General features: G+C 41.9%; 1 protein-coding gene across 9 annotated transcripts in view; it reads left to right on the top strand.

Moving 5' to 3' along the window:
• The window catches only part of LOC129713270 (glycoprotein-N-acetylgalactosamine 3-beta-galactosyltransferase 1-like), a 39027-nt gene extending 15270 nt beyond the window's left edge, over nt 1-23757 (top strand). For 2 of the 9 annotated variants that reach the window (XM_055662244.1, XM_055662253.1), the window contains exons 2-5: nt 6344-6568; nt 9180-9221; nt 18758-19425; nt 22891-23757. In XM_055662244.1, the coding sequence (XP_055518219.1) occupies nt 6361-6568; nt 9180-9221; nt 18758-19425; nt 22891-23046 (1074 nt within the window). In that variant the 5' untranslated portion in view covers nt 6344-6360 and the 3' untranslated portion in view covers nt 23047-23757. Of the gene's footprint in view, nt 1-1301; nt 1470-2012; nt 2029-2592; nt 2731-4054; nt 4070-4366; nt 4421-6343; nt 6569-9179; nt 9222-18757; nt 19426-22890 lie in introns of those variants that run through there. The other 7 variants (XM_055662237.1, XM_055662220.1, XM_055662229.1 and 4 more) reach the window with 7 other exon arrangements.
• The last annotated feature ends 1592 nt before the right edge of the window (nt 23758-25349 follow it).

The following is a 25349-nucleotide window of genomic DNA, read 5'->3' as shown; positions in this document are numbered from 1 at the left end:
TAGCTAGTCCAAAGATATAATCACGATTTTATTTTTGCTCTTTATGCCCCTAGTTATAAAACCCGGGTGCTGTGTTTTCTGGCATGTGAGTAATATACCTGCATGTGTAAATGATTGGTGAACCAACAGAAAACATAAATGGGTGATATTTTAGGTTGTGAGCAGTAATTGATGGGGCACCACAGGGATCAGTGCCGGGGCATCAATAATTTGCAATCTTTATTAATGACTTTTGATAAAAGGTCTGAAGGTCATAGAGCATAGTCCTTCCCTTAGTTCTTCCTCGAACATGGGCCTCGAGCCCCCGTTGATAGGATGATCTTAACTCCCGTAGCCGGTGGTGTTCGGGCCATCCACGTCGAGGCAACCTGCTCCTGCATTGAGGAGATGTCAGCTCCCCTGCGCTGGATGATCGAACCTGGCGTCGGGGCTGGTGAACCTTCCACGACGTTGGAACTCCCGACTCACCCTCACTCGACTGTGAGCCCTCGATGTTGATTCCGCAGTGGTCGCGGTGGGAGCGATCCCAGGCAAAGGATCAGCTCCAGGACAAGGGGTCACAGCTTGAGGATAAAGGGGAAATCCTTTAAAACCGAGATGAGAAGAACTTTTTTCACACAGAGAGTGGTGTATCTGTGGAACTCTCTGCCACAGAGGGTAGTTGAGGCCAGTTCATTGGCTATATTTAAGAGGGAGTTAGATGTGGCCCTTGTGGCTAAGGGGATCAGGGGGTATGGAGAGAAGGCAGGTACGGGATACTGAGTTGGATGATCAGCCATGATCATATTGAATGGCGGTGCAGGCTCAAAGGGCCGAATGGCCTACTCCTGCACCTAATTTCTATGTTTCTATGTCTATGTTACATCCACGCCCCGCGGTGGGGCTCACGACAGTCTGAGGAGGCTTCCAGCCCCATCGATGGTAGGCAGCAGAGTCCGGAGAATCTGAACCTGAAAAAAAGTTTCCCCCGATCCCCTCCCCCCTCCCCCCACATAAAACAAACCGAAGAACATTAAAACAAAACTCTTAACAAACTAAAAAATTAACAAAAAGAGTGAAAAGAGACGAACAGACTGCCGGCAGGGCAGCCATCGCCCCGGCGACTCTGGTGGTCGTCAATTTTGTGGTAATTTTGTGGATTGGGGATAAAAGTAGGTTTGTGCCGACGCAACTATTTCCATCATGACTCCATGCTAGAGAGGCATTTAATATGTGCTCCTGGAGCAAGTAGAGCCAGTTTGTCTTGCTTGCGCGGAGAGAGGGGGGGCGGGGTTGGGATGACTTGGTACGGGAGACAAGTGTAGGAGAGGTGTACTGACTGTGGGCAGACACTTTGGTAGTGATTGCCCATGGGGTTCACTGTCGAGGACTTCATAATGCAGAGAGCATTATAAACAGTGGAGCGATTAACCCTGGAAAGGGGGGAGACATTTCTCTGAGTTGGACCCAGGAAACTGAGTTGGGCTCAGGTAAACTTAATATTTTCTTGAGGTTATTAACGACAGATAAATGGATGGGAAGGGTTTAGAGGGCTATGGGCCACATACAGGCAAATAGGACTACCCCAAGATGCCAACTTGGACGGCACGGCCAAGCTGGGCCGAAGGACCTGTTTCCGTGTTGTACAGCACTATGACTAAGGCCTATCCAGGGGGATTGACATGTTTTATATTTTTCCTTTCTAAAGATGCAGTGTATTTTGGTGACTATTGCACACTGCAGACCAGAAGCTCCTTCAATACCCAGAGAGAAGGGATGGGCGGGTTAGGTGAGCAGGAGAGTGGGGTTGTTTGCGGTTGCAGAGGGAGGGGGCAAGGGCGGTACAGTTCCCAGTCTCAGCTCCTGTTCTACCGAGCGTGTGGACGTGGACGTGGACGGGTTGCTTGATTGGCCGCGGCCCATGGTGTGGTAGAGCCGGCGTGCCTGCTGACTACCACCCCCGGTCCGGGGTCACGCTGGGAGAGAGCCCCCGAACACCTGCCATGGGGCAACTGGCACTGACCTGCTGGCGTCGCCGACGTGAAGACGGTGCGAAGCCCCCGCGCCCGGTGCAATGGGCGGGGAGCTGGAGAGGGGAGGGAAGGGGTCATACACATGGCCGGGAAGCAGAGGGGTGTAGGTGGGGGTGGTGACAGATAGGGCCAACAATGAGATGGAGAAAGACAGAAACACTGACGTGCAAAGGAGACCTACAACAGTGCATGATCTCTCTCGCGTTATGGCAGGTGATTGCCGCCTGCCCGCTGTTTCTGACGCTAAAGCCTTGGGATCATTGCCCTTCGTGTTGGCGTGGAGGGGGAGGGGGATATTGTGCTGTTTGATCGCCCCCTGCTATCCCAGGGACAGGGAGACACCGGTTTTTGAGACTGGTGGGCAATCACTACCAAAGTGTCTACCCACACAGTCAGTACACCTCTCCTACACTTGTCTCCCAAACTAAGTAACACCACTCCCCCCTCCCCTCTCCCCCACCCACCTACCTTTCCCTCCCAACTCCAGTCCCATCCCGACCCCCTGTGAAACTGAAGGGAGCGACAAGCAACTGCCATGGATACAAACAATGTCTTACACAAGAAAGGGCGGATGCTAGTTGACGAAAAGTGAACACACGGGTGCAGCAGAATTCTGGAAACGTCATCCTGTCACCGATTCCTTCTCTCCAGAGATGCTTCCTGTCCCGCTGAGTGACCAGACTGAGGGAATTCCCGCGTATATGAAGCAGAGAGAAACGTGAGTTCTACACGGCTCTGCCCGACTTTAGAGAATGGATTCGGTGGTTTGTACCCACTCCTCCTCCCTGCCGCCCCCCCCTCCCTGCCCACCCACCACGCCAGCAAGCCGGACCCCTCCTCGTTACAGCGGCGGAAGCGACATTTCCGAGAATGGGGCAGAGAGCTGGGACAGGGCTGGGATGGGAGCAGGGCAGATGAGGCACACCAAAGGAACAAACAAGTTGATGGCTGCAAGGGGCAGGCGGCAGAGGTCTTGTGCCCCAGCAAGTTAGACCGCTCTTCCCCCTGCTAATGCACACACAGAAAGAGAGGGATGAGAGCAGATGATGATCCCAGCCTAACCCAAGAGCCTTGTCACACCAGACAGATTAATGATGCCTGCGCATCCCCCCCGCTCCCCCACCCCAACCTCCCTCCACCTCAACTCGTGTCTGGGCACCAAAGCAGCTCAGGAGGCGAACCCTGAGCTCGGTCTCCCAACAATCTGATGTGCAACTGATGTGAAAGAACAGCGGCTGCGGCCGGCCGGCACCCGACATGGACCTCTCACACCCTCACACACGAAAGTTGTGTGCGAATAAACAAAAACAAGGAATAAAACCAAAGCCCGGCTTGAAAGGCAACTAAAAATATATTCCGCTTGGAACGAGCAGGCGCGGAGACATCCATCCACATTCACAGATTTCATCTCCCGTCTCCTCGCAGTGTGGAGACCTGGCAGTAAATTCAATTAAAATATATAGCAAACCTCCGCCCTCTGGTCTTCTAACTACGTGATGTGTGTTTCAAACAAATCATAAGTATAACTGCTCTGGCACTGGACGGTGCGCATTTCCCCTTTGTAGGTCATATCAATAGATGCGGCCGCGCTGAATTATATCTTAAAATCAAAGCCGCAGGATGGAGCTGTCTTCTTTAACACTGTTGGTTCGTCGCCACCGCCTCGTTGCTGCACAATGGCAGCGAGTGCGGGGCCGAGATCCTGCCTAGTTTTTTTAAGTTCTGAAATTGAATAACTTTCAATACTGAATCTGAATCTACTTAATGTATGAGATGCTGTCCAGCTCTTCTATTTGATACTTAAAACAGACCTTCATTCACGGTGGGCTCAACAGTAACTCGGGAGAGGAACATGGTACATCGCAGAAATTAGAAGTAAACGGCAAACTTGGACATACACGTGGGAACTCGTTTAAACTCGTGAACATAAACTTGGAATCTCGTAGACAACCACGAGTGTGATTTTTTTCTTTCACTCGGGATCACTCGTGGGTGGACTTGCACCGTGCATTAAACAAGTCAACAAGTCAATGCTACTTTATTGTCACATGTACCAGGTACAGTGAAATAGCTTGTTTTGCATACAAACCGGTAAAATCACACCGCAGATCTCTGCTAGACAGTACACAAGTGTTGCCATGTTTCTGGCACTGACAAATGTTGCAAAGGTTTACGGAATGTTCCTATCTACTGAATGCCGCAGCACATGACACCAGCCTCCAACCCCCCCCCCCCCCCCCCCACCTGCCATGCCATGACCCCTTCATTCATGGCCGCCCCTTCGCCGGGACCCCCCTTCATTCACAACATGATTTAAAGCTAAGGCGTTGTTTACATATGTTTTAACATATTAGGTGGCGGTTCCAAAAGAAGAAAACACTTTGCATGATAAAATACTTCCCTTGCAGGTGGGTGAAGTCTTTGTTCCTTTTGGGAGCTGGTCTCTATTATTAATATTCATCCAACAGAAGAAGATAGGCTCTGGAGAAAGTGATGGAGATTGGCACACGTTGAATTGAGTTGAATTCAATTGAAAGATACTTCGAAACATGCCCTTCGACCCACTGGGTCTATGCTGATCATTGATCACCCATTCACACTAGTTCTATGTTAACCCATTATCTCAACCACTCACTGCATGCAAGGGGCAATTTACGGAGGCCAATTAACCTATAAACCCGCACATCTTTGGGATGTGGGAGAAAACAGGAGCACCTGGAGGAAACCCACTTGGCCACAGGGAGAACATGCCAACCCAATACAGACAGAACCCTAGATCAGGATTGAACCCAAGGGCTGAGTAAATTGGTGTTATTCAAGGCAGCTCGGGGAGCAACTGGAAGGATGTTTCTGTGAGGTCTCAAGCATCAGGGCATCGCTGTCTCACTATCATTTAGTGCAGGATCTGAATAGGATCCTTCTGGGTCATGTATCTGTGCTAGCCGAACATGTAGCAAGCACAGAGTCTCCTGCACTCGCCTAAAAAGTTGCCTAAGTGGGACAGGCCCATAAACCTATGTCCCCTGGTTCTTGATTCGCTTACTTTTGGTACATTTACCCTATCGATTCCCCCTCATGATCTTATATACCTCTATAGGAACATACATAATCTGCCTGCAATCCTAGGAATCAAATCCTAGTCTGCCCAACATCTCCCTGTAGCTCAGGCCCTCAAGTCCTGACAATATCCACATGAATCTTCGCTGTGCTCTTTCCAGCTTAACAACATCTTTCCTATAGCAGGGTGACCAAAACTAAACACAATACTCCAAATCCAAATCCCAACTTTTACTCAATACCCTGATTGATTTAGGCCAATGTACCAAAACCCTTCATGACCACCCCATTGTTCTTTAAATGTGCCACATTTAAAGAACTATGTACCTGCACTCCTAGATCCCTCTGCTCAACAACACTCCCCAGGGCCATGCCTTTCACTGTGAGTCCTGCCCTGGTTTGACTTCCCAAATTAAAACATCTCGCAGTTATTGTGTTAAATTCCCTTAACAATTCCTAAATTCACTTTGCCCAACTGCTAAAGATACAGCTGTAATTTTTAATAATTATCTTCGTAATCTACGATACCACGCACTTGTTAGTTAGTAAGCTCTTCAAAATTACTACTTATGCCTTCTACATTCTTATCCAAATCATTGATTGACAAACAACAAAGGGCCCAGCACCAATCTGTGAACCACACCACTAGTCCCAGGAAGTTACAAGAAACCACAAAATGCTGGAAATACTCAGCAGGTTAGGCAACATCCTGGAGAGAAAAGTCAATTTTCCGAGTCACTGATATGTCATTCAGAATGCCAACCTTAGTACAATGTGCATTGTAAGTTTTTGAAATGTTCCTTCCTTGCTTTAAACGCCAAGACTAGACTTGACAGGTCACAAGATCCACACAGTGATTGCACCAAACTCAAGATCGTCCCTGAATGATATTTGAACCTCAAGCTATCATTTCTCCTATGAGCTGGGTGTGAGTGTACCCAACCCTGCCTGTAGTGATCTACATTTTTGACCATATTCGTGTTTGTCTTGGGTTTAAGAAGATATGATCTTATGAAGGATTTAAGTGCTGATGTAAATGCAGGTCATTACGTTAGACCTTCCACAGAGATATGAATGCACGTACAACACAACAGGTCTCTTTTTAGAAGTATTTTTGACACAACCTATGCACATGGAAATATTCCCTTCGAAGCACCATCTGGTGTAATAATTCTTTGCCTAGTTTATTGTTAATATTTGTGAATGTATCTATAATGATGTGTCACAATCTACCTGCAATCTATTTGTAAAACATGTTTTCTCTTCTTCCCTAGATGATTAGAACTTGAAAATGGCAGCCCAACAATCAGCAATATCTGTGGTCTTGTTTCTGTGTGGAGCTGGATTAGGATTTCTCTGCTGCTCTGTCCTGATTAATGTAAATGGCACACTGGTAATGCAGTTCTTGAATTATCAACGTGGAGCCGTAAATGATTCTGACAACCACCAACAGCCATCTCTTAATGGAATGATGAAATTTAGCTTCAGTCAACATACAGGTGCCTTTTTTCATATGACAATGAGGTTATAAAGTTATATTTTATCATGATGCATAATGGTGAATTATAAAGTAGTTGATAGCTGCAGGTACCAATTAACATTAGATTGATTCAATATTTTTTATACTGAAACACATGGCTCGTCGGCCCAGAAACTGTTAAAACATGGTAGCATTTCACTTGTTGGTGCTTGCTGAGATGAACTGAGAGTTAAGCTTTACTAATTCTGGAATATAAGCAAAAGTTCAGGCATTTGAAAGAGTGTTCATTCAAGGCAAATTGAGCTGTTCCTTTCCTGTTGCAATATAAAACTGTAATTAAATGATGTGATCTCCAAACACTGCATATTTCTTGCATTCAAAGTTTTAGGAGGCCTCTGTCAATACATGTTCAAATTGCCTTTGGGCAGGTTTTGTCATTAATCGGTATATTTAATCTCTATTATAAGTAAATATTTCTTATTTAAACAAAGAAGGTGGATAGTATTTGCATTCTTTCAATCCTGAATCTAATATTGAGTCTTGACAAGTTATGATTATTCTGATCCATTGTAACCTATCTCCATCTCATTTTATTTCAGTTGAATAAACAATATCATTGTTATAGTGATCTGTAATAATTCCACGCTTTAAGAAAGGTCCCGATCCAAAATGTCACCTAGACATATCCTCTAGAGAAGCTGCTTTACCCCTCTGGTTTCTCAAGCACTTTCTTTTGTCATTATTATATAGTTGAATTTTTATGTTCCCCGCTCCTGCACCTCTGGGTTTAGACTATGTTAGTAAGTAGTGTATCCAACTCCAGATATTACTAGCAGAACCTCTGGCTAACTTGAGTTTCTGGTTTTAATTTCGCTCAGTAAATTCCTTCGATTTGATTCTTAATTTTCTATTTTCACAAAATTCCCTCCATTTAGTTTTCTTTAAATTTTGGGTTTATTTCTTCCCTTTGGATTTAAGAGTTTGAGTGTTTGGCAGAACTCCTGTACCATTTTAGCTCTTAATAACTGTCTTCTTGTTGAGAGGTTTATGTTTTTGCTCATTGCATCAGGCTTTGATGGTTCAGTTAGTTTATTCTCAGGGTAATTGTCATCTTTGAGTGCTGCCGAATAGAAACATCCCCTTGGTAGATTGATATTGCATCACTCACCCAAAGGTTTTAATGGTTCTTTTCAGCTGCTTGAAACTTTATGAGAGTCAATAATTTGAACCTATTCCCTTATGACTTTGTGGAGTATTATTTAGAAAGAGTGAATTGCTGACAGGAGGTTTTAATTCATTTTGCGATAAAAATAATTTTAAAACAAATTTTGTAATCAAAACTTCATTTAAAAAAAAAAAATCAAAATCTTTTAATTTAGTTTTCAAGACGTAACAAGGTGCATAGTTGTCCATTTGTTACAGACAGAGTGTATGAAAAGAATAAATAAAAATCAACTTATGCCAACATATAACAAAAAAACGACAATAAAAGAAAAATAAGATACCAAAAATAATCCCTCCCCAGTCACTGCCAGTGAGCATTTGCAAATATCAGCCTGTCACAGCAATAATCCCCGATAAATGAATGGGTAGACTGTTAATGTTAAACTGTACTTGATGATCAAGCATTTACAAAGTCTGGAATGCATTTTAAAAAGGTCACCACGCTTTCTGAAACCTTCCATTTGAATGTAGAAGTGAGTACCTGATTTTCTCAAGCTTTAGGCAGGACATAATATCTGTCAGCCATTGTGTATGAGTGGGCAGGGTAGGTTCCGTCCACCTGAGCAGGATTGTTCGCTGAGCCAGAAGAGAAGCAAAAGATATAGTGCGGTGTTTATCTACAGTTAATCTAACCTCCTCACCAGTGACCCCAAAAAGAGCAATTAGAGGCTTTGGTTCCAATTTGATGTTTAACACCTGGGATAATGTATGAAAGACCTCTAGCCAGAACTTGTTAAGGCTGGGGCATGACCAATACATATGGATAAGAGAGGCTTCAGAAATTTTACATTTAACACAGAATGGACTAACCTCAGGGTAAAAAGTAGATAATTTGGCTTTTGAAATATGGGCCCTATGTACCACTTTGAATTGGATCAGGTAGTGACGAGCACATAGAGAGGTGGAATTAACCAGTTTAAGAATGGAACTCCATGTATCTTCTGAAAGAGAGGAGCCCAAGTCTTCCTCCCATGCTGCCTTGAGCTTGTCCATGGGGGCACACCTTAGATCCAACATCCTGCCATATAAAGCTGAGACAAATATATTCTGAGATGGGTTTAAAGAAAGAACTGTATCAACAAGGGTCGTGTCTGTCGGTATAAAAGAGCTGGGCAATTTATGGAACACATAATGTCTTGTTTGCAGGTATTGGAAAAAATCTGACTTTGGAAGATTGAATTTGTTGCTTAATTGTTCAAATGATGCTACAGTGTTACCCATAAGCACGTCCTTGAAGCGCACAATACCCTTCCTATGCCATTCTTTAAAGCCCGGGTCCTGAGTTGATGGTTTAAAAAGGTGGTTTGATGCAATAGGGCTCAGTAGAGAAAAGTTATGCAACCCAAAACATTTCCTGAATTAAACCCATATCCTCTAAGAGTGTTTAACCACTGGGTTTTTTACAGATTTAATTGAGGGGAGTGGAAGTGAGGAACCAAGTAGTGCAGGTATGGACATATTATCATCTGTGTGTAATTCCATGGCTACCCAGTCAGGGCAATCGGGCTGGCTGTGAAAGAAAGACCAAAATGCAAGGCAGCGCAGGTTAGCAGCCCAATAATAAAAGCGAAAGTTTGGGAGAGCCAGGCCACCAGCTGCCTTGGTTTTTTGAAGGTGGGTCTTATTAAGATGAGGCCGCTTAGCTCTCCATATACAGGAGGAAAGAACTGAGTCAAGATGGTCAAAGATGGACCTGGGGATAAAAACCGGTAAGGCCTGAAAAAGGTACAAAAATTTTGGTAAGATGGTCATTTTGATTGAATTTATCTGGGCGACAAGTGACATTGACAAGGGTGACCACTGTGTTAGCGTCTGTTTACTCTGGTTAAATGAATGATGAAATTCTCTTTGAAAAGATCCTTGTATTTCCTTGTAACTGAAATGCCCAAATATGAGAGCTTGTTTTTTACAATTTTGAATGGCAAGTTGGTAAGATCCGAGGGTTGTACTTCATAGTTAATGGGAAACACTTCGCTTTTTCCAAGATTTATCTTGTAACCTGAAAATTGACCAAAATTATTAATAATAATAATCATAATAATATAATAATATACTTTATTACGGACTCAAGGTCCAGACACGGGGCAACATTACATTAAAAATGCATTGCATATCAAATATCATAATTATGTATAAAATCATAAAAACATCATAATTTATATTTAACAAAAACCCACAATACTTAAGTTAAAAATCCAGATTAAAAGATGATCAATGTCCTACAACGAGACAACGATACCAGTGTCTCCACAACTGAGATTCGTAGCGTGTAGTGCTAACCCTTATGTTTGTCAAGGCCACAATAGGCACATTTTTAGAGTCATTTATCCTGCAAATGATTTTATATATGTGGTGTCTTAGGATAGCTTCTAAAGTACTGACTCCTGCAGCCACAAACATATTACTGGCACTACACCATCTAGGTTGCCTTAGCAGTGTTCTCATGGCATCGTTATATGCCACTTTTAGTCTCTGCAGACTTGTCTTTAAATAGTTCGACCACAGGTGCGCAATGTAGAGGGGTGTGCAGTATGCTCTAAATAGCGACATCTTCACCACATCTGCACACGCATCAAATTTACGCAAGAGGATATTTGCCTGTACATACAGCATGCGTCGTTGCCTATAAATATCCTCATCATCTGTCATTTGTTCTGTAATAATATGCCCTAGATATTTTATCTTATTACAGACACTAAGATTGTTGTCAGACAATTTAAAAACAGTATATGTTAGGCATTTATCCTCTTTGGTTCTACAGACCATAACAGCACTCTTATTAGCATTATATTTAATATCATGTTCCACACCATACACGGAACATATAGTAAGGAGCTGCTGGAGACCAGCGCTAGATGGACTAAAGACCACAAGATCATCTGCATACATAATATGGTTCACTAAAATATTACCAATCACGCACCCAGTGTTACAGGCTTTCAATTGTTTAAACAGATCATCAATATATAGATTAAAAAGGACTGGGGACAAAATTCCCCCTTGTCTAACACCATTGCTAACCCCAAATGGGGCTGAGACCCTATTGCCCCATTTTATTTGCATAGTCTGGTGGGCATACCAGTAGGCCAGAATTCTAACAATGTATTCAGGCACCCCTCTTTGACTCATTTTACCAAACAGCTTTCTGTGATTAACACGGTCAAAGGCTTTGGAAGCATCAATAAAGCACTTAAGGATTGAAGAGTTTTTGCCTCTATATTTGTTTACAATCTCCTTTAGGGCATATATGCATAAATCAGTGCCATGTTTAGCTTTAAAGCCAAACTGGTTATCTGTGGAGTTAACAAACTCATTTATTCTATCCAGCAGAACTCTTTCTAAAACTTTTGACAATATGCTGGCTAAAGCTATGGGCCTGTAATTATTTAGGTTGCCTACTTTACCAGTCGTTAATGACCGGCACTAACAGGCCAGACAACATTGAGTCTGGTAACAAGCCATGAATCATAAATCCAGTAAAACAAATAGTTAGAGGAGTTATCCTCATACTCGCATACTAAAGATGTAGCCGGAAGTGGCGGCGCTGGTGAACGGCTGCGGCTCGCCTGCAGTCCGTTTCTCTTTACTTTTTTATGTTTTTTTTTTTCGTTTTGACTAGTTAGTTTTTGTTTTTAAGTTGTGTTTATGTGGGGGGGGGGTGGGGGGTTGAAATGGGGCTTGCTATCTCTCTCTTCGGGGGAATACAACTTTTTTGTTGTATCCCCCTTCTCTGCCTCCGTCTGCGCTGAGGCCCAATGGCGGAGCTGGTGGCCTCGAGACTCCGGAGGCAGCCTGTCAGGACTGAGCTCGCTCCCGTGAGGGCGGCCCGGCTCGGGGCTGGAACTGCGCCCAAGTGAGGGGCTCTGATGCTCCCGTGAGAGTGGCCCGGCTCGAGGGAGGAATGGCGCTTCCGTCGGAGCGGCCCAGCTCAAGGGAGGAATGGCGCTCCCGTCGGAGTGGCCCAGCCCAGCTCGAGGGAGGAATGGCACTCCCGTCGGAGTGGCCCGGCTCGGGGCTGGAACGGTGCTCCCGTCGGAGCGGCCCAGCGGAGTGGCCCAGCCCAGCTCGAGGGAGGAACGGCACTCACGTGAGGGCGATCCGGCTCGGGGCTGGAACGGTGCTCCGGTGGCTGGGACGGCGTTCTGGCGGCGGTGACCTGAGTCTGGGATTCAGCTGCGGGCCGGCGGCTGCGTCCGCTGGACTGGAGGGCGGCAGCTTCGACCACCCCAGGCCGCGGTGTTTGAGCCGGCCCGTTTGCGGGGTTCGGTGAGCCGCGGGACTGTTTGTACCATCGCCCGGTGGGGTATCGCCTCAGCGCAGAGGGAGAAGAGGAGGGAAGAGACTGCAGCCCTAAGATTTCTGCCTCCACCACAGTGAGGTGGATGGAGGGCTCACTGTGGTGGTGTTAATTTGTGTTTATTGTTGTTATTATTGTATGATTGTATGTATGACTGCAGGCACGAAATTTCGTTCGGACCGTAAGGTTTGAATGACAATAAAAGTATTCAATTCAATTCAGCAGAGATATGATCCAAGCCACTTGCTTTGTTGTTGGACAGCTTGTTCATGGCATGATACACCTCATGTGACATAATCACCATCGAGTCATTACTTCCCTTGTTTATGTACCTTTCACATTACTGCTTCAGAGGTTTGGTGCATTATGTGGGGCAGGGGGGGCGGGGGAGTGAACAGATTCCTATTTGTAGTGTAGTAAGGAACTGCAGATGGTGGTTTACACCAAAGACAGGCACAAAAAGCTGGAGTAGCTCAGCAGGTCATGCAGCATCGCTTAAAAACAGAGTCTCGACCCGAAGCGTCGCCTATTCCTTTTCTCCGGTGATGCCGTCTGACCCGCTGAGTTACTCCAGCTTTTTGTGTCCATCTCTTGTTTGAATAAGATTACTTGAAAATGAAATGATCCACACCAACTCTTAAAAATAAATCGCATTTATGTGAAAAATAAACCAATTGCAAAACTTTGCCAACACGAAGGGGAATATCCTTTGGGGTCGAACACTACTATCCGCAGTCATGGATAAAACAGTGCAGGAAATGATAACATGGCCAATGATACAGGTGTGAGACGAGATCCCCGAAATACAGTCTGCCGAGCGATGAATAAACAGGGGTGAGAAATGTACTAACCATCTGTGATAAGTGCCTAACTAAAGAGGCAACAATAGCACATTCATTTGTTCCCTGTGCAAAACTTCAGAAATTTTGGAAGGATATTTGTGAAAGCATTTCAAAAATATTTAAATTAAGATTGGACCCAAATACAGAATTGATTATTTTCGGAACAATGAAAGCCTGTTCCAAACTAACTACATTTCAAAGATGTTTATTAAACTACGGTTTGATAACGGCAAAAAAACTTATACTTAAATTTTGGAAAGACGCGCCTATCCCAACGTTTAAAATGTGGATTACAAATATGTCAGAAATACTACATCTTGAGGAAATGAGACTTGTTCTAGCAGGAAAACAACAGCAATTCTTAAGAATATGGTCACCTTTCATTGATTTGTTACAGGTGTAATATGGTGCAACACAACCCTGGAAAATAATTATTTTAGAATTAGGTGATGGGTGTGAATCATTAGGAATTAGGTACATTCCCTTTCCTTCTTGCTTAGCCTTACCTTTTTTAGATTCATTACTTATTTTATTTTTATTTTCTTAAGGCCCCCCTTGACTGTGGGGCCTTTTTTTCTTTTCTTCCCTCATTTTCAAGCACGCAGACTACTTAACCAGTATCATTCACTTAACGCCAACTACTGCGGACCGCACTCCACTGCTATCCTCACTCTTTTCTTCTTTCTCTCTTTTTTCCCTTTCTCTTTTTCTATTATAGCTTAAACTTTGGAAAAACAAAATAAGTTGTACAAGAAATGTAATATGGTGTATATTATGATTAAGATGTATTCTAATGCTTCTAATAAAATATATATATTTCTTTTAATTAAAAAAAAAAAGAAATGTACTAACCATCAGCCTAAATATTGAAAAATCCCAAAACTCGGGTTCAATGAGTTTAAAAATGTACATTAGACAAGAAACCTTCACAAATAGCGAAGCTTCGCGCATGGCAGCGCACACACCTGGTGAAAATGTCGCAAAGGGCGGAAACAGGCCCTTCGGCCCACTGAGCCAGCCGTCAAACACTCATTTACCTCAAACTAATTTCTGCCTGATGGTGGCCGATTAGGAAAGGGTGAGATGCAACAAGACCTGGGTGTCATGGTACACCAGTCATTAAAAGTAACATGCAGGTGCAGCAGGCAGTGAAGAAGGCGAATGGTATGTTAGCATTCATAGCAAAAGGATTTGAGTATAGGAGCAGGGAGGTTCTACTGCAGTTGTACAGGGTCTTGGTGGGACCACACCTGGAGTATTGCGTACAGTTTTGGTCTCCTAATCTGAGGAAAGACATTCTTGCCATAGAGGGAGTATAGAGAAGGTTCACCAGACTGATTCCTGGGATGTCAGGACTTTCATATGAAGAATGACTGGATAGACTTGGTTTGTACTCACTAGAATTTAGAAGATTGAGGGGGGATCTTATAGAAACTTACAAAATTCTTAAGGGGTTGGACAGGCTAGATGCAGGAAGATTGTTCCCGATGTTGGGGAAGTCCAGAACAAGGGGTCACAGTTTAAGGATAAGAGGGAAATCTTTTAGGACCGAGATGAGGAAAACTTTTTTCACACAGAGAGTGGTGAATCTCTGGAATTCTCTGCCGCAGAAGGAAGTTGAGGCCAGTTCATTGGCTATATTTAAGAGGTAGTTAGATGTGACCCTTGTGGCTAAAGGGATCAGGGGGTATGGAGAGAAGGCAGGTACAGGATACTGAGTTGGATGATCAGCTATGATCATATTGAATGGCGGTGCAGGCTCGAAGGGCCAAATGGCCAACTCCTAACCTATTTTCTATGTTTCTATGTTTCTATGTTTCTATGACAGTCCTTCAGGTGTTTTTACCATTCATTTCTCATCCAGTCATGGGTTCATACAACACAGCAGATGTTGCGGGGAGCATTCATACAACAAGCAGCGTGCGGGGAGCGAAAGGGAGCACTTGGGGGAAACTCCATAAAATAGTACCGGAGGTTAGAATCGAACCCAGGTCCCTGGAGCAGTGACACATGCTGCTCAAGTGAACGTATAATGAAATGAATGAGGACAGAAATAATCAGATTCATTGAACTCATCGAAGGGCATAGATTTAATGTGAGCAGCAGGCGGAATAGGGGGCATCTGATGATTTTTTTCTCAACGCAGTAAGTACTGTAGTCGTAATCTGAGAACGCTACGGAGGCAGGTTTACAAAGTATATGGGCCAGAACTCGAATAACAGTCTGGAATGCTATGGTTGGAATGGACATGGTGGGCGGAGGAGCCTGTTTCTGTGTTGGATGAACCCATGACTCGATGAGAAATGAGTGGCAAAAACATCTGAAGGATTGTGAGATAATGATCATGGATGACTTTTAATGGAAAGTCCACACATACAGATAGACAGCCAAGAAGAACTTCATATCTACACTCAGGTGGACTGGCAGATGGAGGAGATAGTAGTTGGGGAGCGAGGGGAAAAGCCCAAGAGAAATACAGGGAAAGGGATATTGGAATAAACAGATGCTGGAATCCTGAAACGCCTGTCAAAACATTTAAAAGGTATAAACACATAGCAAATAGGTGCAGGAGTAGGCCATTTGGCCCTTCGAGCCAGCGTTGCCATTCAATATGATCATGGCTGATCATCCAAAATCAGTACCCCGTTTCTGCTTTCTCCCCGTATCCCTTGATTCCGTAACCCTAAGAAATTTAAACATGGGGGGGGCTTTTATTAGTGTAAAGAAAAACTGAATGACATCATTTTTTTGCATGTGATGATTTTTCCACACGTCGGTAGTCGTTGTTGGCTCAAGAGTAACTCGGGAGAGGAACTTGGTAACTCGGGAGAGGAGCTTGGTACATCGCAGAAATGAGAAGTAAACAGTAAACTTAGACATACACGTGGGAAATCGGTGAAACTTGTGAACATAAACTTGGAATCTCGTAGAAAACCACGAGTTTTATTTTTTCTTTAACTCGGGATAACCCGTGGGTGGACTCGCACCGTGGGACAGGGCTATTACATCACACTTTGTGTTTTACTGAAGATTATCTCGAGTGTTCATCACTTGCCGGGATTTGTCGTGCCCTGGCCTGTTTTCTAGTTCAATATTTCCTATTATAATCGGTCTAAGGAAGGGTCCCAACATGAAACGTCGCATTTCATGTTCTCCAGAGATGCTGCTTGATCTGCTGAGTTACTCAAGTACTTTGTGTTTTATACTAAATTGTATACATGGATGTTTGCATGCTAAATACTCCTACATCATTAAAGTTAGCAATTGATCCTTATTTTTAACCATATAACCATATAACAATTACAGCACGGAAACAGGCCATCTCGGCCCTGCAATTCCGTGCCGAACAACTTTTTTCCATTAGTCCCACCTGCCTGCACTCATACCATAACCCTCCATTCCCTTCTCATCCATATGCCTATCCAATTTATTTTTAAATGATACCAACGAACCTGCCTCCACCACTTCCACTGGAAGCTCATTCCACACCGCTACCACTCTCTGAGTAAGGAAGTTCCCCTCATGTTACCCCTAAACTTCTGTCCCTTAATTCTGAAGTCATGTCCTCTTGTTTGAATCTTGCCTATTCTCAAAGGGAAAAGCTGGTCCACATCAACTCTGTCTATCCCTCTCATCATTTTAAAGACCTCTATCAAGTTCCCCCTTAACCTTCTGCGCTCCAGAGAATAAAGACCTAACTTATTCAACCTTTCTCTGTAACTTAGTTGTTGAAACCCAGGCAACATTCTAGTAAATCTCCTCTGTACTCTCTCTATTTTGTTGACATCCTTCCTATAATTGGGCGACCAAAATTGTACACCATACTCCAGATTTGGTCTCATCAATGCTTGTACAATTTTAACATTACATCCCAGCTTCTATACTCAATGCTCTGATTTATAAAGGCTAGCTGAAAAGCTTTATAAAGGCTATACGGTTATTCCCAGATCCCTCATAAGGAAATTACCAAAAGCTTTCTTATACACCCTATCTATATGAGATCTTTCAAGGAAATTCTTGCACGGTGTTAGCACCTCACATTTATCAGCATTAAACTCCATCTGCCATCTTTCAGCCCATTCTTCCAAATGGCCTAAATCACTCTGTAGACTTTGGAAATCCTCTTCATTATCCACAACACCCCCTATCTTGGTATCATCTGCATACTTACTAATCCAATTTACCACACCTTCATCCAGATCATTGATGTACATGACAAACAACAAAGGACCCAACACAGATCCCTGAGGCACTAGTCACCTGCCTCCACCCGTTAAACAACCATCCACCATTACCTCTGGTTTTCAGCCACTGTTGAATTCTTGCACTCCTGCATTTATACCCACAGTTCAACCTTCTTAACCTAACATTTGAGGAACCATGTCAAAGGCCTACTAAAGTTCATTAGACAACATCCACTGCTTTACCCTCACAATTTCCCTAGTACCTCTCACATTTATCAGCATTAAAAATCCATCTGCCCTAATCAGACCCATCTTTCAAGCCCATTCTTCCTACAAATGGTCTATAATTGCCTAAATTTTTAAACACTGGAACAACATGTAGACTTTCGGGGAATCCTCTAATGACATTTCTGTCATCCATTTCATCACACCCCCTCATGTTGGGGAATATCAACTGCATACTTTACTATTTTCAAAAGTTTACCACACCTTCATCCAGATCATTTCAATATGTACATGACAAAAAAACAAAGGACCCCAACACAGATCCCTTGAAAACCTGTGATCTTTCCACAATTTTTACTTATTTTTTGCTTTTAAACCGAGAAACCCTTTGAACATAAAGATTCTGTACTCTTAAAATTTTTTTACCCTGTAAATGTCCAAGCCCTTTACTCTTCTACATCCTTCCCTTTTTCATAAAACAAAAAAATGTAGATCTAATCTTTTTCCGGACAAGATGTCCAATTTCCCTTGAAAACCTGTGATCTTTCCACTTTTTACTGTTTCCTTTCAACCGAACAGGATTCTGTACTCTTAAAATTTCCCCTGTAAATGTCCTCCATTTCTCTTCTACATCCTTCCCATAAAACAAAATGTCCCAGTTCACTCCTTTTAAATCATTTCGCATCTCATCAAAGTTAGCCTTTCTCCAGCCTTTTGATGGTCTTTGGTTGGTTGGTTGGTTGGATGGTTGAGTTATCTCTAAAATCTGCTCCATGATTGTAAATATGTACTCTCCAATAGACGTTTCCCTAAATTTAACTAACTATTCACAATTCTGAATAATGATCCTGTCCTGAAATGTTCCTTGTCCATTCGATCTCCTGATGCTGCCTGACATGCTGATTTACTCCAGCATTTTGTGTTTCAATCTATTCACAATCTTTTCATTCAAGTAATATAACTCATTATTCCCTAACAGAGAGTCGAGGGACACAATGTTAAAAACATCAACTCATAAGCAGCGCATATAGATGTTCATTTCTTGATCGACCTTTTACAAGCAAACCCTTTTAAGCCATTTGGGAATGGGACTTGGGAAACAGAAATATCCTGGTGTCCCAGGATATTTCTGTTTCCCAAGTCCCATTCCCCACTTGAACACACTTAATTTTCAATAAGTGGATGTATTTCATTCACAATTATTTGTCATTGTGTCACAAAATAACGGTTTGAATGATGAAGAAAGGGATGAATGAACTGCAAAGCTACTGTGCATTGACTACAGATGTGTTTTTCCAAAGTAACCTATTTTACAGATATTTTAAGTGAAGTAGTATGGGCACTGAATGTAGAAGCCCAGCTGATAACTTTAGACTGTTCGTCAATAATATTTTGTCATTGTTTTTAAATGAAATGCATGAATCTTCTCTCTCCAGATGAAAACAGAAGCCTTGCTGATGATTTGTATAAGAGAGTGCGAATCCTGTGCTGGGTGATGACTAGTCCCCAGAATCTTGAAAAAAAGACCAAACATGTCAAAGCCACCTGGGTTAAAAATTGTAACTCTGTGCTTTTCATGAGTTCTAAAGAAAACAAAGATTTCCCTACAGTGGGACTGGATGTTAAAGAAGGCAGAAATGAGCTGAACTGGAAAACTGTCAAAGCTTTCAGATATATTTCTGACCATCACTTGAATGAAGCTGATTGGTTCTTGAAAGCAGATGATGACACATACGTTATTGTTGAAAATCTTCGTTGGCTATTATCAAAGTACTCTCCAGATCAACCCATATTCTTTGGAAGAAAATTTAAGCCATTTGTGAAGCAAGGATTCATGAGTGGTGGAGCTGGATATGTACTGAGCAAGGAAGCAGTGAAAAGATATGTTGATATCTGCAAGACTGGTAAATGCAGTTATTCTACAGTTCAAGAAGATGTGGCCATTTCAAAGTGTTTGGCGGGTCTTAATGTATCAGCTGGCGACTCCAGGGACACAAATAAAAGGGAAACCTTTCATCCTCTTCCGCCAGAGCATCATTTGATCAAAAAATATATACCACAATCATCCTGGTACAGAAAGTATTGCTTTTATCCCATTACAGAGGTGAGACATTAAATATGTGAACTTACAAGATTCTTTTCCATCTTTTGTCTTTGATTTAATCCTAAAATGATTTCTCAGCCCATTTCCCTTTCCCAACTTCCAAAATGACCTCCAAGCCATGGCCACACATTGCCTCCTATTTCATTGACTAGAAGAATTTTACACTGACGAAATGGTTGACGTATAAAATTTCTATGGAAATAAGTAATGATTAGGAATTCAAACCCTTGGCAAAAAATTAAAATGTACACAGATTATTGAGAGTTGACACTTGCAGGGTGAGATTGCTTTTGATCCATTACCTTTCACCATCATGGGAACATGTTAGCCCAGAAAATTCATTATCTCCCTATTTTTTAAATCTCCCACTTATTGGCTATGCAAATAGTTATTCCTTGCCGGTTTTCATGAAGTCCTGTCCTGTGTGTTGGAAAATGTTCCTCTCTCAATTTACGTCCCAATTTGCAGATCATCTTTATCCCTCTCCATAACCACCTAGAAACATGCAGAATTATGATCAGTGTTCCCAAATGTTGAATCACTGTGACTTCCACCTCTTGTCCAGCTTAATTCCCTGAGATTATATCCAGTAGAGCCTTTTGTCCAGTATGACAATCTACTTATTGCCCTAAATACTCTTCTGGATGCACTTCACAAACTCCTCTCTATCAAAGCCCTTTGCACGAGACACGACCACTAAATCTTTGGTAGGTTCAAGTTCCTCACAACTATCACCCTATTGCTCTTGCATCTTTCTGTGATTTATCAACATATCTGTTCCTCTATTCCCCACTTATGTTTGGAAAGCCTTTAATTAACCCAAGCAAAGTACTCATACTCCTCATTTCAAAGTTCTACCCATGCACCCTCAATGGAAGAACCAGGTATTCTTAGTATATGAACTACATTTTGTGAAGAGCCCGGCTACATGCACAACTAGATGATCCACTTTGTATCTTGGAAGAAAAAAAATAAAAAAAATTTTTTAACTAATATTTTTATTAGAAACATATACATATCATAATCAAAACACATTTTGTTTATTAGTTACATATTGTTAGTAGATGGGATTCCAGCTATCAAAGTACCTGTAGTAGGTGTCCTCATTTATCAATTGTATATTAACACTGCTTCTATTGGTTTATATTTTTTTAAATATAGATAGGAAGAAAGGAGAGTAAAAAAACAATAAAAAAGAATAGAATAAATTACCAATAATACAACTTTGGGGATAGGCCCGTAGATTATAAAACATAACTATTCATCTAATCCTGGGTTCAAGCTTCAGTCAGGCTTTCATGCCGGGCCAATTTACCCTTTCAAATAATTCTAGCAAATAATTCTTGTTTGCCAATTAAGACAAGTCTAGTTCTTTCCGAATGTAAGGTCTCCGACATCTCCATAATGCACATTTTAATTGTGGGGGTTGTTGGATTTCCCCAAAATTTTAATATGACTTTTTTTCCAGTTATAATACCATAATCTTGGTTCTTGGTTGGTTCTTGGTTCTTGGATCCAACTGAAATATTCCAACTGGAATTTAAACTGGAGGTGGTAAAGGGAGGGATTAAGCCTGAAAGGGTATAAAGAACACACACTATAGAATTTAACATAAAACATCCCCACACAGCAGAATCAAAGTTTCCCACTGTGAGGGAAGGCAGCAAAGCCAGACTCTTCCTCCATTGTTCCTCGTTGTCAGGGCCTCCCCATATAGTATAGTATAATATAGTAATCAAGGAAGTTTAATTGGCTTGTTGTAAGTTTTAGGCTTTGTTCTGATATTCCTAATATTATTAGTTTTGAGTCGGGATCCAATTGGGTATTAACAACTTCAGAAATTATTCTAAAAATATCCGTCCAGAAATGTTTGATTTTTATACAATTTAATAAAGTATGAGTTAAATTAGCCACTAAATATTGACATTTATCACAGATAGGGGAGATGTGGAAAAATTCTATTTAATTTTGTTTTAGAGTAATACAGCCTACTTTATATTGTATTAAAGAACGTCAGGCATTTAACGAGCATTGATGTATATGTTGTAGACTTTCGTCCCAAATATCTTTCATTATAGGTTGATCTAATTCATTTTCCCATGCTTGTCTATATAATTCCGTCAGCGAGACCTCACTATCTAAAAGAGTATTATAAATGTGAGATATTAATATATCTGTATTAGGATGTTTATTCAAACATTCATCAAGAGTCTCTGGCTCTCTAGTTCTGTATTCTTGTGTATGTGATTTAAAATAATCTCTAAGTTGTAGATATCTAAAAATGTTATTTGAGTGTAGGCCATAATTCTGTTGTAACTCCTGAAATGAGAGAAAAATACCCTTCCTCGTATTTCAAAGTTCTACCCATGTACCCTCACTGCAAGAACCAGGTATTCTTAGTATATGAACTACATTTTGTGAAGAGCCCGGCTACATACACAACGAGATGATCCACTTTGTATCTTGGAAGGAAAAGTTTTGTCCAAGATGTTGGTAAGAAGAGTTTTGTGCCCTTCTTTTGCTACATTGATGACTGCAATGAGGCTGCCTCCTGCATCCATGCAGAACATCAATGTCATCAACTCCACCACCATCTTCAATACTGCCCTCAAATTTCCTTGGGTCATCTTTTACAGATCTGTCGTCTTTCTTGACCTCTCTGTCTATATTTCAGGATATACCATACCCACAGATATATATTACAAACTCACCAACTACACAACACCTTCTCCCACCCTGTCTCTTCTCAGGAAGTAGGCCTTTCTCAGAGATTCTCTGTCCATGGAGTCTGCTTTCAAGGTAAGGCTTTCTACTCAAGACATCTGAGATGTTCTCTGTCATCAGGAAATGTTTCCCCCACCACCGGCCCCCACAGTTGTGGATGGAGCCCTCACCTATCTCCTCAATTCCCAACAGTTCTGTTCTTTCACCCCTCACTCGAGGCAGAACAGGGATGGAGTTCCTCTGCTCCCACCCTTCATCCCACCAGCCTCCGAATCCAACACGTCATTCTCTGACATGTCCACCAGCATCAATGCAATCCCACCACCAAACACATCTTTCTCTCCTCCTATCCACGGAGTCTCTCTCTCTCCATAACTCCCTGGTTTGCTCATCCTCCTCCACACACCTCTCTCAAGCACTTTCCCCTGCAACTGTAGGAAGAACATGTCTCCCTACACAACTTATCTCACCCCCATTTGGAGATCTCACCAGTCGCTCCAGGTGAGGCAGTGGTTTACATGCCTCCTCCCTTGCACCAACCCTATTTGTCACGTATCCATGTTCTCTAGAGATGCTGCCTGACACACTGAGTTACTCCCACACTTTGCTTTCTATGAAGTGCTAGCCACCCAAAATCCATAATTCATAATTCTTATGGGAATAATGTGGGGATCGACTGTACTTGGCATGAGACTTGCATAAATTTGGATGTTTCTTTAATGCAGTTTATTTTCTCTTTAGGGGCCTGGATGCTGTTCTGATCTGACAGTGTCATTCCACTATGTCGATCCTGTGAACATGTATCTGTTAGATTACTTGACTTATCATCTCCGACCATACGGCTACAAGTATAGATATTATCCAGAGTCTGCAGCAAAGGAATTGAAGGAGACATAGATTTCTGTGAAACTTCTGTTCAAATTTATGTTAGAAATGAATGGTCAACAAAAATGTTTTGGAGATTTGAGTTTTGCGCAAATTACACTGGACAACACAGCAACATAAGTAATTATACGGCATGATTGTAAACAATCACATATGGATATCAGTGGGATTTTTCTTTCTTTTACTACTGGCTTGAAAACAAGCAATTACATTTGTATCATGATAAATAAAATATGTGTATTCATTCATGACTCCATGGGAAACACTGTACATAGTCTTGGCTGCATTGATGTTTAAATGAGGATAAGAAGGGCCTGTATTAAAGCTTTATTTTTGGATTTGCTGCATTCTTTCAGCAACAGCCTGGCAACATTATATCTGGTCTCATTGATGCTTGTTAGAAGTAAAACTATTTAGAGTTGTTGCTTACTATCTTGCTGAAAGATATGATTATTGGGTACAAACATGATTTGACTTTCCTGTAAGCCTTTACTGTATGGATTCACACTCTAGACACTCTTTTCCCCACAAAAATGAATGGAGACCTGTAACAGTTACAGAATGGGACCACAAGCAGACATTGCAATACATATTAGGAGAGCAACTTGTTTTAAGAACCATAAAAAAAATGTTGCCATTGCACGAGTGGCCCAAGGAGATAAAGAAATCCATGGTATACATAAAACAATTTTGATTTAAAGTTTAGGATTAATTATGGGGGAAGATGTAATTTGTGGAATATAAGAATATAAAGGTGAATTTAAGTAAGGGAAGTGTAAATTGGGGAGATATCTAGAGTGAGTTTCTCATTCACTGTCATTCATTTCACATTATTGGGCAAAGTGATTGCAGTTTGCTATTCCTAACAATACAACACCAGATTATCAATTTTATTAATGCTCATGGTTGATCTTTATGACGACTAAATCATAAACTTATTTTTTTTTCTGCCTATAAATTATACCCATTATGTATCTAGATTTGGTATGGAATTTTTCTTTCCAAAGAAATAAGACTTGGGGAAATGCAATAGCAAGAATTGAGTATTGTACATTTATATAACTATATTATTGAATATCTTGTGCCACGTAAACTTATTTACTTGGTTTGAATAAAATAAACAAGTCCATGGTTACAGCATTTATTGATGATATATTTTTTAGTACAGGTTCACTACCCAATTTCCTGCATCCTTGGTTCCAGAGCCTTGCTGTATTATCCGTTTTGCCAGACCATCCGAGGTCACGAGGGCAGGGGTAGGGAGGGGGCCGATATGCCAGCTCTCATAGTCAGCAAGCATGTCAGCTGTGTGAACGGCTGGTTTCAGCCGGGTCGGAGTTCCAGAAACCCGGCCGCAGCCGGCAAAACAACCTGCAGAACCCGTGGAAGTTGGCTGTGGAAACAGATCTGCCGGCTCCAGCTGGGCTGGAGTTCCACAGCCCTGGCTGCCCTGGGGCAAATTCAACACACCATTTGGGCCTTACCATTGTCTGTACCCGAATACTCAAGTGATTCCTTTGTAGCAAAATCAAAGAACGATCTTGTTTAAAGTACACGGCCTCACCCGGCCTAGGCACCACATTTTCCACAGATTAAAGTAGAGAATTTGGTGCTGGACCTGTATATACTCTGCCTTTGAATCGCCATGTAAATAGATGGCTGAAGTGGAAAATTAACACTGAATTTTCAAGTCTCACGGATAAAAGAGACCATTTTGTACAAGTGCACCACATATGTTCTGATAAAATATTTGAATTGTTTGTACATCAGGCCGACCCCATTTGCACAGGTTATGGGATAGCTTCATTTCTTTTAACCATTTTTACTAAACCATGTTGCTTTTTAATATTTCTAGAGTGGCAAACAGGGTATGAAAGCTGCAGAGAAAGCAAATCTGAGATTAAAACTGTCACTGCTGGAAATATTGAGAAGGCCAAGCAAGTTCAGTGGAGAGAGAAATGGTTATAATTTCAACCTGGTGTCCATAGCTCAATCTGTGTCATTAACCTCACTGAATCATATGTTAGTAATAAACAAGGAAGCAATTTACAAAAATAAATGTTCATGCATATGAATTTAAGTAAATGCACATGCTAAGATTCTTATGCATGAACATATATTTTTGTAAATTGCTTCCTTGTTTATTAGTAACATATGATTCAGTGCGGTTAATGAGTGATATTATTTTGTAACACTACACAACTGATTAATTAGTGTAGACTGGCCAATACATTCACCATTCACTTTCCCCCAGCCAATAATGAACCATTCTACATTTCCTTGTCATTGTCTGCTTTGATCTGTCATTTTCGCAC

The sequence above is a fragment of the Leucoraja erinacea genome, chromosome 2, assembly GCF_028641065.1.
Source record: "Leucoraja erinacea ecotype New England chromosome 2, Leri_hhj_1, whole genome shotgun sequence".
Taxonomy (NCBI): Eukaryota; Metazoa; Chordata; class Chondrichthyes; order Rajiformes; family Rajidae; genus Leucoraja; species Leucoraja erinaceus.
The sequence above is the reverse complement of the archived record's forward strand: the minus strand, read 5'-3'. Positions and strand labels throughout refer to the sequence as shown.